At 36.6% G+C, this 13,641-nt stretch overlaps 1 protein-coding gene across 2 annotated transcripts in view; it reads left to right on the top strand.

Annotated features, from left to right (window-relative positions):
* The window catches only part of RNF145 (ring finger protein 145), a 52,779-nt gene extending 39,831 nt beyond the window's left edge, over nt 1-12,948 (top strand). For both annotated transcript variants that reach the window (XM_017847619.1, XM_017847620.1), the window contains exons 7-11: nt 225-365; nt 981-1,163; nt 7,584-7,731; nt 8,726-9,082; nt 11,324-12,948. In XM_017847619.1, coding sequence (XP_017703108.1) covers nt 225-365; nt 981-1,163; nt 7,584-7,731; nt 8,726-9,082; nt 11,324-11,689 — 1,195 coding nt within the window. In that variant the 3' untranslated portion in view covers nt 11,690-12,948. The remainder of the gene's footprint in view (nt 1-224; nt 366-980; nt 1,164-7,583; nt 7,732-8,725; nt 9,083-11,323) is intronic.
* Nucleotides 12,949-13,641: the final 693 nt, after the last annotated feature.

Here is a 13,641-nt window from a genome sequence, read left to right on the forward strand (position 1 = left end):
TATGTACTGCATGTTTGCCAATGAGATAGAAAAATGTGGGTTTGAAGATGAATAAGATGGTTAAATTATTAGTGGAGTAATTGGGTGATTTCACCTCAACTTTTGGTTTAGGATGTTTTAGTTAATGAGGATCAGATCAAGCTTGGTGGTTATTTAAAGGCCTCAGATGTTTTTACTCCAAATGGAAAGTTTATGTCTGTTAATATCCCCCTCTTTTTTTCCAGTATTGCGGAATGCTGCAGCACTCCTTACTCTCTTTTGGGTTTAGTCTTCACAGTTTCTTTTGTTGCCTTGGGTGTTCTCACACTCTGCAAGTTTTACTTGCAGGGTTATCGAGCTTTCATGAATGATCCTGCCATGAATCGGTAAGTTCTTTCCTTGAATACATCTAGAAATGTAAATACTATAGATAAGGAAGTAATGATGAATTTCTTTGGCTGATGAATTTTAGAAGAAATGGAATTGGAGAGTTTGTTTTTAATGGTTGCAACATTTGGGTTAAAGTACTATGAAAAAATACATTTCCATGTTAAAGAAAGATGTATTTTTATTGTATGTATTAATACATTATGAATGTTGGACACCTTCCTTTCCTAGATTTCTTTAAGAGATTTTCAGAAGCTTGCTTTCTCCCATTTGAAGTTTAACCCTGTTAAAATCTGATTTCTATACAGTTTTGATATTAATATCTGGCTTATTAACAAACTCGGGTTGGAAAACTTCTATTTGTCTTAGAAGTTATTATTTTTGCCCTCATTGTGTGGTAAAATAATAGCTATTATGCCTTTGCACGTGTAGTGATATATATGACTAGTTCATTAATGTTATAAAGTTAATATACTGATCAGGTTTTTAGTCTGAATTAAGTCAGAATAGATTTAAAATATGTAACAAGAGTCTAAGACTTTGGATTATTTTCTCTTTGAATTAAATGAGATTCAGATTATTTTATGTTTTCTGAAAATGTATGCTTTTTTTAGGGGTATGACAGAAGGCGTAACGCTGTTAATCCTGGCAGTGCAAACTGGGCTGATAGAACTACAGGTTGTTCATCGGGCATTCCTGCTCAGTATTATCCTTTTCATTGTTGTAGCTTCTATCCTACAGTCCATGTTAGAAATTGCAGATCCTATTGTTTTGGCACTGGGAGCATCTAGAGACAAGTAAGAGGCCTCTTAATATTCTTTAAATTAACTCATGTAATATTTTTTACATGCATTTGTTGTCTAAATATTTAGGGAATATTTAGAGACAGAAAAATGGATATGGGTAATTGGTATTAGCTTAGGTTAATTCAACAAGTTGATGTTTTTATTTTTCCTGTATGAGATGTTTGACTTATTTGACTGTTGTTTCTTCTCTCAAGATTTTTTAGTTAAAATCACATCAAAGGCCATGTAATTATAAGTTAACTTTTCTGCTTCAGATGAATTTAATACTTTTATATTTGTCCAGTTTTAAAATTAAGAATATAGAGCATAAAATTTAGTCTAGCATAATCAATGTAACAAATAATATGTAATTTTATTCTGTGTAAATTAAAGGAGAGAAAGCATCAAGTGAAATGCAAATGAAGGAGAGGAAAATAGAGGCTCTCAGGTAATCATAAAATAGACATTTATGGAAAAACAGCCTCATTTGATAGTTTTAGACAGTTTCAACTGACTGGATTATAGGGATTCTTGACAACTTATAGGACCAAATGAAATTAATAGTTGGATTCATGTACATCTTGCATTACAGTAAAATTTTAAACTCTGTATATTTTATTGATACATAGAGGTACATGTGATGTTTTGAGAGCTGTATACATTGTATAACGATTAAATCAGGATAATTGAGGTATCCAGAAATTTTTGTGAGGGATAAAAGCCAAACTGTTATTTAGTTCCTTAAAGATACAGTCTTTTTATTGTAGTTTATACAAGGAAATTCTGTAAGGAATTTCTGAAAATTCAGTGTCACTGTTTTTTTCTAGTGCTCTATCCACATTCTGATTATTGATTATAGAAATACATCTGAATTTATTGCTTCTTTCGTAGCCTTTTATGAGTGAGGGAACTGCTAATATCTTGGGAGGTAGAATTGTATCAGCTGGTTTCTAAAACATTCCAAATTAGCATTTGAATTATAGTACATCCGATTCATCTTTGTATCCCCATAACACACACTGCCAAACATTCAATAAAATTTTCTCAAGTGGTAGGATGGCTGAAAAATCAATTTAAATAAGCTCAGACTCTTAGACATGTTTTAGATCTTCTTAATCATCATAATTGATTGTAGTTATTTCACATTTGTTTATGAGGTTTAAGGTTTCTCAACTGAGGCATTTAAAATGTTGAACTCAAGGGTGAGTGCAATTAAATAGCCACTTAGTAGATCTGAAAAGTAGATTTCTTTGACCTAAGTGTAATTAGTATTTTGTCATCTCTGTCAATATCATTTGTTATTAATCACACTAATTAGTATATATTGATAAAACTAATGTTTGGAAAAGAGAAAATTATGTTTTCCACTACTGTAAGTATCAGTAGATGCTGTTGTGGGTCTTCCCAGGATACTGAACTATCCTCACTACTGGCTTTCTCCAAAATTAGATGCAGAGGAGATGTAGAGAGAAAGGAGCAACCTGAGAAGTGTTGTATGTGGATTTGGGGTACTTCGAATTGGTGTCTGTGCTATTCCTTCTGGCTGCAGCTGCATTAACCTGAGGCAGGAGAGGCTGCCCCCTTGGCTGTGGGAGGAAAAGCAGACATGAACTGTTCTGTTCTGTTCTTCCCTCCCACCATTGCCTACAGTAATAAGAGAATAACCGCCAGCTACATGCTAGTACTTTTTAAAACAAATGAAATAAAGTTAAGAGAAAAATGCCACTTACCACAACTGCCTCAAGAATATGAACAGACATTTCTCAAAAGAAGACATTCATACAGCAGCCAACAGACACATCGAAACAAATGCTACACTCAAATCCCACTCTGCCATCAGAGAAATCGGCAAATCCAACAACCACAATGAGATACATCCTCACCCACCCACGCTTCTCACGCACATGGCAATCATTAAAAGTCAGGAAACACCACAGATGTTGGAGAAGGATGTCGCGAAGAAATAGGAACACTTTTACACTGTTGGTGGGATTGTAACACTAAGTTCCCAACCGCCATTATGGAAAACAGTATGGCAATTCCTCAGGATCTAGAACTATAAGTACCATACTGACGCCAGCATGCGCGCATTACTGGGTATACTATACCCGCAATAGGATTATAAATCATGCTGCTATAAAGACACATGCAACACATATGCCGGTTTATTCGCGACAGCACTCATTCTACAATTAGGCAAAGACTTGGACATCGAACCCAAGATGTCATGTCCATCAGTGGACCAGACTGGGATTAAGAAAATGTGGCACATATACCACCATGGAATACTATGCAGCCACAATAAAAAAGGATGAGTTTGTGTCCTTTGTTAGGGACATTGATGCACTGGAAACACATCATACTCAGCAAACTGATCACAAGAAGCAGAAAACAGCAAACACCGGGCATGTTCTCACTCATAGGTTGGGACAGCTGAACAATGAGATCACTTGGACCGGGAAGGGGAAACATTCAGCAGCACCGGGGCCTATAGCGGGGAGGGGGGAGGGGGAAAGGATTGCATTGGGAGTTTATACTGTGTAACACTGACCCCGAGTTGATGGGTGGCTGACGCAGGTTGATGGTGGGCGCACACCAACGGTGGACAAGTATACATCACTGATAAGCAAACTGGGCACGTTATGCACATGTACCCTAGAAATGCTTAAAGGAAAAAAAAAAAAAAAAGGAATTAAAAAAAATAATAAATAAAAAGTTGAATAGTTCTATAACAGTTAAATAAATTAAAGCAGTTGGCAAACTTCTTGAGCCAGATGATATTACAGGCAAGTTCTACCAAATTTCAAGGAACAGTTATCCCTATTTTATTTATTTATTTATTTTTAGAGATGGAATCTCGCTGTGTTGCCCAGGCTGGACTCCTGGGCTCAAGCAGTGCTCCTGCCTCAGCCTTCTGTGGAGCTGGGACACATGTGCACACCACCACACTTGGCAGATTATTTAAAACAAATACTTTCAAACTATAAGAGAAATACCTCCCAGTTCACTCCGTGAAGCCATTGCAATCCCAGTATTGAAATAAATCAGGCAATTTGAGAAAAATAAAGTATTTCACTCATAGCAGGAGATATTACGAGGCATTTGTAATGTTGGCTTAAGGTAGACTAGTGGAATAGAGACCCCAGACTGACCCATATATGGGTGGAACTCTGGTATATGACAGAAATGGCATGCCAGATGAGTGGAGACAGGTGCTAGTCTATAATGAAGCTAGAAAAACACTGGATTCCTATCTCGCACTACAAACAAAATAACTCCAGTATGTTAGGGACTTAAATGTCAAAAACAAAGTTAAAATTCCACTGAGATTAGTGTATTTTGGATGTTTGAGTAGGAAAAGATTTCTTAAACTGACAGAACTGACTATGGAAGACCGAGATTGACTATAACTGTGAAAGAAAAGATTAATACATTTAACTATTAATATTCGAATTAATAGCAGTTTTTAAACCTACAGATAAGTTAGAAATGGTCATTACAAACTGGAATAAAATATTTCTAGTATGTACTCCTTATCAAGAATCGCTCCTACACATCAGTAAGAGAAATGGACACAAAACATGATGAGGCATTTAGGAAAAGAGAAGACAGGCAAACATGAAGAGAAGTTCAGCATCATTCATGACAAAGGAATTGTGAAGGCCACAGCGAGATACTGTCTTACACGCAGTCAAATGGAAGAAGGAGAGAGAAAGGGGAGGGAAAAATCTACCAGTACCTATGATGGGGGAAGTTGCAGCTCTACAGGATATCCCAGGTACTGATGAGAGTGTAAAGTGGTGTAGTCACTTTGGAAGAGAGTTTGGCATGATCTCCTTATAGGTATATATTCAAAGACTGTTGCACGTATACAGTAGGAGACATGTAGAAGAATGTTCGTAGAACAGTTCACCTCACCAGAAGCCTGGAAACAACCCAGACGCCAATGCAACAAGAAAGTAGATGATAACATGTGATAATAGTGACAGTGCTATGTTAAAAATAGTGACCCACAAAACAGTATGAATGATCATAGCAGCACGAGGTAAAAAAGTAAATCCAAAAAAATGACAATGTGGAATATTATTTTTATATTAAAAACAAAACTTTAAAATGTGTAATACTTAGGAATACGTATAGATAAAACCAAACTATAAAAAGGGAAGCAGGCAAGAGCATGAAGCACACAGGATTCAAGATAGTGGTTTCGTGGGGCGGAGGGGCGAGCGAGGACATGGTACATACAGTCAGGCCTGCCCCTGTCGTTAGATGTGGCTTATTGTCCAGGCTTTCACCTGTATGTGGGAAGTGGGTTCATAAATGCTTGTTACATTATTTACAATAGTTAATTAGATTACTGACTAAATAAAAAGAGGGACATGCAGAGACCAATGATCATAGTACATCGTCAGTCAAGGATTGTGATGAATTCAATTCCGTGTACTGGGGATTAAAAAAGGAAAGGAAAAGCATCCTAATTCTCAAGTTAGAGGACAATTAAGAGATGATACTGATAGTCTATGAAACAATTATTATTATTATTAATGAAATATTAAGGGGAAAATCTTCATAAATATATCTTTGGAGTTGCTTGAACTATAGGTAATTTCCATGTTTAGCTTAGGGGAGGGTGTGTGAGTTAGCTTTAGCCATAGAAACAATTGGTTAATTTATCTGTAAATTTTATTGTTTTTAATAAGGAATATTAGAACTATAGTCTACTTATTCAAATTATATAGCAAATTTTCAAAAGGCAAACATTTTAGGAAATGGGTTGTCATTTTATAGCGCTTAACCTATTAATTTCTCAAGGTTTCAATGTAATTTTCCCTTATTCTTTTTATATTTTATTTGAAATTTGATTTTATTTTAACTATTTAGATAAGGACATATATGTGTGTCTATGTATATGTTTGTGTGTATATATCCACCTGTATTAAAATTAGACATAAATGTAAAACTCTTGATGTAACGTTGTATATACATTTCTGTGTGTGTGCTTAAATATATGTATGTGTGTTTATAAATATGTACATATTTCATTGATTTTAAAAAAATATATTTAAGATTTTAAGGCAGATTGCCCTATTAGAACTATAATTCATCATCTAACACAGTACAGCTACTATGATGGTAATTCCTTCTTGCCTGCCTTTCTTTAAAAAGTTAAAATTGCTGAATCTGAAAGTAAAGCTACTGACAAGTTTACATTTGTTCCTTAATTTCTGATTATTATTATTATTGTTGTTAGTTTTTGGCAAGAAAAAATGTAAAACACTATCCAAAGTATGCAGCTTTAATTTTCACCATAATAATTAACTGTCTTCTCTGAACTACTGATTATGTTAGGACCACACCGTATAGCATTTGACCTTGTGTGGTAATTTTTACTTCCTGCCTATATTATAATTAAAGGTAGGAAAGATGATTTCTGTTATTTGTGTCTCTTTGAGATGCTTTACCTGGATTTGAGAACATATCACAGATGTTGATATTTAATTAAAACAGCTTAATTTTTTTTGTAGCCATGAACTTTAAACTATTTCACTTGAAAGCCAAATTTGTTTAGCTTGAACTAGCCTAAAGGGTTTAAAGAAATGGAGAGCAGGATGGAGGAATTTCTAGTGGGATGTACGAGTGCTTGTGTTTTGCTGAGAGGGCAGTTAGTTAACCAGCTCGGTTTATGAGGAACAAATTTGACAAGCTTGGATGGAAAAATTAGGAGTGGAGGACCTCAAATGCCAGACTCAAAAATTTAGAGACAGTGTTGAAAATATTATGATAGTAGAGCTTTAGGAAGATTAGTCTGGCTGACAGTGTCCTGGATAGATCAGGACTGGAGGAGGGAGGAAAACCAGCTAGAAGATCTTACAATACAGTTGCTCTCAGTCACGTCTCCCACTTCCCCTGACCACAACAGATGTGAGGATGAATGTACTTGCTCATTGGAGAGTCATTCCTATTAGTGACACTGCACTCACTATAGCAGAGATTCTCATCACAAGTGGAATGAGTGGGGAGAGGGTGTCATAAGATTTGTTATTTGAAAAATAACATATGTTATGAAAAAGACCACAAATTATTCTAATACTCCCTCCCTGTCTTAACCAGGACAAATTATTGAAATTGTTAAGGTTTAAGGCTACAAAAGCCTGAAGTAATTTGAAATTGCTAGGAGTAGCAATTGAAAGCAAACTATTGAGGAACAAAAGAAAATCAGTGGTACTTTGCAGTTGACTGAATGTGGTGACTTTGACATGCCAAGCCTGTGTGACATGGCCTGAACTCTAGTGCAGTGACTGGCATGGAGAAGGGTGTTCAGTGAGGAATTTGTGAAATTTAATCATGGCACCAGAGATGTTAGCTGCTGATGTGAGTGGTTGTGCTACTAGGTGGCAGGCACTTAAAAAGAATAATTTTTTCTTTCTCCAGGAGCTTGTGGAAACACTTCCGTGCTGTAAGCCTTTGTTTGTTTTTATTGGTATTCCCTGCTTATATGGCTTATATGATTTGCCAGTTTTTCCACATGGATTTTTGGCTTCTTATCATTATTTCCAGCAGCATCCTTACCTCTCTTCAGGTAAGCCTATGATTAATTGACTCTGTATAATAACTGATTTTGTTATTTTTGCTCCCAGAAAAGGAATTACATTTTTTCAAGATGAATGATTATAAGTGTACTATTGAGGTGATAACTTCTCTCTCTCTCTTTACTAGAACACATTATATTTATTTGAGCACAGGAGGTAGATGGCAGGTTATTAAAATATTAGATAAACCTATTGATGTCACTGTATTTTTTATGAAGGTAATTAAGCCTTTCAGTTTCTCTTTTTCAAAATGGTATGATACAGAGATGTCACATAAATCTGAAATTGATAAGTAACTAAAACAATAAACATTTTTAGAGCTTCTGTCAGAGCTTATTTGGAGTGTGTTTTTTTAAATTAAATTCCACTAAAAAATACCAATAGTTTCATGATGTATATAAATATATATATATCTGATGTGTGTGTATTACACATATACAGACATGATACATGTTTCGCAGACAGGCACACACAAAATATTGCCCTAGAAATAATAAGCTTATTGTAACTTAAAGGAAGATCTTTGCTACCTAAGTTAAGAAGTAAAAGAAAATGTAACACTGACAGTGAAGAGTTATTCATTGTTTTTTGTAGAAGTAAAAGTTCTTTGAGAGTTGTGAACAGGAATGACTATGGTATGAGGAAAATTAAGATGGAGTTGATGAGTTTTGGTGACCTAAGGAATAAGGGAAAAAGATGAATCAGAAAATTGATTACTCATCAGAATCATTTTAGGAAAGTCATGTCTGACGGTGTGGCTTTTTGTTATCTATGCCTGGATTACTAAGATCACCCACATTTTAGTTACATCAGTGTCTTCTCTTCAGAGTTGATTTTTTATTTATTTAAAATGTTTTTTTACCTGGATACTCTTCTGTAGATTTGAAATATTGCATCCTAAAAACACCAGGAATGTGTTATTGTTTAAAGCCTATGAAAAAAGTCTCTTATCATATTTCAAGATACGTACATTGTTTTTTTCAGGTTCTGGGAACACTTTTTATTTATGTCTTATTTATGGTTGAGGAATTCAGAAAAGAGCCAGTGGAAAACATGGATGATGTCATTTACTATGTGAATGGCACTTACCGCCTGCTGGAGTTTCTTGTGGCCCTCTGTGTGGTGGCCTATGGCGTCTCAGAGACCATCTTTGGAGAATGGACAGTGATGGGCTCAATGATCATCTTCATTCATTCCTACTATAACGTGTGGCTTCGGGCCCAGCTGGGGTGGAAGAGCTTTCTTCTCCGCAGGGATGCTGTGAATAAGATTAAATCATTACCCATTGCTACGAAAGAGCAGCTTGAGAAACACAATGATATTTGTGCCATCTGTTATCAGGTAACTCCTTCAATAAGAATCTGTTTGGGTAAGTCATATAGTGTATCCCTTGGGACTGTAACCATAGGGACTGTAACCATATTAACCAAATTCAACTTAAATTTCTAGGCAGAATTATCTTCTGGATTAAAAAAAAAGTGGACCTCAAGTATTAAAGACCTGATAAAATATTTCCATTTTATTTCTAAATTAAGTTTTAAATTTAGTCCCTTGGGTTCTAATGTATTGTTGTTTTCAACATTATTGCTCACCCATAAATAAAGGAAAAACAGGTTAGGTGCATTTTATATTTACTCCTGAATACACACTCACACGGACTATCAAATAGACTATCAACGAGGGGTCAGCAACTCCTGAAAAGTGGTGTGCCAAAATTCTGACTCTTTTCCCTCTAGTATTCCCAGAGTGGGGAAGAACTATTCATGTATCTAACATAGGTAGAGAGAATATGTGCCCACCTGTGGGTTGCTGAGTATCCGAGGGTACAAACATTTGGTGGAAGTGGGTGGATGTGGCAAAGTGCCAATTGATGTACAATTGAAGTTGGCCTACTTACAGTCTTTGGCACATGCACCATAAAGAGCCTGATGATTGCCTTCTATTACAAATTAAAGGTAGTACTTAAATCACTTCGGAAATAAAACAATAACAAAAAGATCTAGAGTTTAATCATCAGTCACCTGTGCAAGAGGCTGCACTGTTGGAAATATGGACAGAGATAATGGCCAACAGCAGAAACTATGTGAGATGATGACCGGCAGCAGAAACTATGTCCCATTTTTAAAATCACTCTCTAGGAATGTAGGCTGGTAGACTATAGACAGTGTCATCAGTATACAGGGGATATTCTTACTTCAGGATTGCTTTTGTAGTTTAGGTGGGGGATGTATGTATTTGTGCATATTTAAATTTGTGCGTATTTAAGAATTTTTTTCTAATAGTAAAATACAACTACCAATTTTTTACTGTGATTAGAACATACTTTTTGATCCTAGCTAAACAATGGTTTCCAGGTTGTTTTTGCATTTGAGGGGACTGAGGAGTAATATAGGGTTCCTGCCTCCCTTCAGAGTAGCCATTCTCTTAGTTGTGTTTATTATTAAAGTGAACCCTAGCTCTTTTGTGCTAGGTAGCCTCATTGTACTCAGGACAAAGCACATCAAAACAGAGTCGGAGCACCTCAGCTTCAGCAGCTGATGTCTGAATATTCCATCTCGGGGATTCAAGAGTCCTGTTTGTATTTCCTGTTGTCACATCACTTTTTTTGAGGTGCTAGAACTACCTGCTGATATCATATGGAAAATGAGAGTACAACTGCTTAGCTTCCCAGCTGGCTGCTTTTCCTTGGATGGCTTTCTGCTTAAAAGTTGACTCCCAGGTGTTACCAGTTCTTGGCAAGGAATTTCTGGGATATCCACACCTCCTTGTTTTGGGACTTTAAACAAAATTAATGATTGATTTGCCAAATGTATGTCTTTATAACTTCATGTCTCCAGGCTTCCCTCTTCATATATATCTTATGCAAGAAATATCAATGCAAAGTACACCACTCCTTGTTCTAGTGGTTATCAAATGTGAGTGTATAAAAGTCACATAGGTGACTTGTTGTACATCATGATATATTCAGTAGGTCTTGGGTGGCCCAAGACTATGTGTTAACAAGTGATTCTTAATGCAAGTTGAGAAACACTGGCTTATATAGACCAGATCTTGGAAACTGGGTATATACATTGTCCCTAATGAGAGATTGCCACTTCCTTGCCAGTACCCTGGTATTATATGGCTGATTTTGTCTCCTTGCCAATAATTTCATCATAGAGTAATGTGTTCAGCTGTGTTGAAGCAAAACTGTAGAAAAAGTCCTGTCTTCATCAGATTTTCTGAGGTTGTAATTATACTCTTGTCATACCAGTGGAGACCCAGTAATCATACTGCAACAGTTGTGTAACACTTGCATTTCATATTAAGGCAAAACCCAGTTATAAAGGTAGCTTCTTCCTCATTTTTGGTTTTTCCTTCACTTTTAGAAAGTACTTAGCCAGTGGTTCTTGCATTATTTGTATAAGGGGGATCTGTGGTGGCAGCAGGATTATTACTGATACATAAAGTAAGTTTTATGCTAAGACCTATGTTACAAATTTTCTATTGTGGGAAAGAAATGTTAGAACCAGAACTTCGGGGATAGCACCAAAGATTCTAGAAAACGGACATTTATAAGGTATCTATTTCCCCCTCTTCTAGGACATGAAATCTGCTGTGATCACGCCTTGCAGTCATTTTTTCCATGCAGGGTGTCTTAAGAAATGGCTGTATGTCCAGGAGACCTGCCCTCTGTGCCACTGCCACCTGAAAAACTCCTCCCAGCTTCCAGGATTAGGAACTGAGCCAGTTCTGCAGCCTCATGCTGGAGCTGAGCAAAATGTCATGTTTCAGGAAGGTACTGAACCCCCAGGCCAAGAGCATACTCCAGGGACCAGGATACAGGAAGGTTCTAGGGACAATAATGAGCGCATCGCCAGACAACCAGATAACCAGGAAGGGGTTTTTGACCCCAGAGAATATCCTCACAGTGCAAAAGATGAAGCACATCCTGTTGAATCAGCCTAGAAGAAAAGAAGCAGGAATGATGCTTTGATACTCTGGAGGAGAAGTTAACTCAAGATGGAATTCATGCTCTGATTTGAGGAATGAAAATGAGATGATCAGGCAGGAAACTGACATTCCAAGGATCTAATCCAGGAAGTCCTCTCACTGGGGACCACCTGCTTTCATCCCCTGACATTGTGGGAGAAATTTTGCAATGTATGCTAATCAAAATGTATTTCTATGTTCTATGCTGATGTTTTATAGAGGTTTGTGAAGAAAATTCAACCTCAGCAACTTCAGAAACTGCCCCTGATATGTGTGAGAGAGAAATAAAATCAGATTTGAGTATTGAAAGGACTAAGGAAGTGAGGATAAAGAGCATGAAGACAGCATGGGAAGAAGCAGGCAGAAGTGGAACTGAACTTTCACTCTCTGTGGGACAGATCAATCTCATCATCAACTCTGAATAGCGACCAGCCCTCTCCTCTACCCCCTTTCTCCTCAGTTAATTGGAACTCAGTCAGGTGATGATTGAGTCTTGTACAGCACTGAAATGAAATCAAAGATGAGGAAGCATTGATTGTATTCAAAGATTGAAGCACGCTCATACTTTGTATGTGCTTTAGGGAAGGGGTGGGTGGGCACTTGGGCCTTGCGGGTGCATTCATGTAATCTGAGACTCTTGAACTTTATGACGGAGTCTTCAATATTTTGATGTATATGAAACTTTTGTTAATATGTTGTATACTTCGCTGGCTGTGTGAAGTAAACTAAAACTCTAATGAACACTTTGGAGTCCGCTTTAGTGAAGGAGACCAAAGTGGGAAGGGCTTTAGGGCACTGATAGAGGCCCTGGGTGTACTTTTCAATCCTGTGTGATGTTTAATTCTTGCAACTGAATCAAAACAGTGTTAAATTATGGCAATATTTGCACCTTGGGAATGAGTACATAACTGTATGATCACACTCTGCAAATGCCACTTTTAAAGCTGTTAATAGACTTTGCACCTTTTCTTTGACAAGGATGTGTCATATTTAAATTTTTACATTCATCATGGCTACAGGTAGAACTGGGGAGGGGGGAATGTAATTTTTTATGGGAATTTTGATATGAAAAGAAACTAGTCATTTATTTATACAATAGGCTTGGCTCAAAAAGTGTTTTTCAGACCTCGGTATTCCTAATGTGGGATGTGACTTTATTTTATTTTTAGTAGCATATTTGGATGTAGACTGACAGACATAGCTGAATGTCTTAATAAATTTAAATTTGAAGATAATTATGTTTTGTTTCTGTGGTTTGTTGTCATTATAAAATGCTTTTTTTGAATTTTGTTCTTAGGAGGTTGTTTTTAATTTAGTTGGACTTATGTGTTGATCCTTGTTAGAATTGCCCTGTAGATGGCAAAACTCTTTGATTGAAAAGGACCATTTCTTTGAAATCTTCTACACCCACTGTTAGCAAACCTAGCTCTGCTTCAGAGGTGTTTGGGGAGCTTTTTATTTTAAAAAAGTATACATTTCTGAACCTTACTTCTGATTCAGATTGAATCAACCTTTTGGGGTGCCTGAGCATTTCAGAGCTTCTATCCAGCTAGCCTAGCACTAAGGCAATATGACTTTTTGGGGGGGAAAAAAAAGTATCTGGGCTAGAATTCATTCCACCCCAGGTGTAGCTGAAGGTTTATCATCTTTTTGGTGCTCGGTGTTAGGCAGAAGACAAAGCAGATAGCTCCCTCTCGTGGTAAGAAGGCTACTATCCAAAGACCTAGCAGTAATTATCTGGGATTTTAATAAAAATAGAGTTCTTCTGAATCACTTTCACATTATAATACACTTTTTACTTCTTAAGAGCAAATAGATCCCAGCTGTACATACCAAATCAGATGAGTCTGTTGGTAGCCTTTTGGACAAATGTCACTGTGTGTATTTCAGGAGGAATATATTATGTGGTTGTAACAGAAAACCTCAAA

This window comes from Rhinopithecus bieti, unplaced genomic scaffold (assembly GCF_001698545.2).
Source record: "Rhinopithecus bieti isolate Rb0 unplaced genomic scaffold, ASM169854v2 scaffold_30481, whole genome shotgun sequence".
Lineage (NCBI taxonomy): Eukaryota > Metazoa > Chordata > Mammalia > Primates > Cercopithecidae > Rhinopithecus > Rhinopithecus bieti.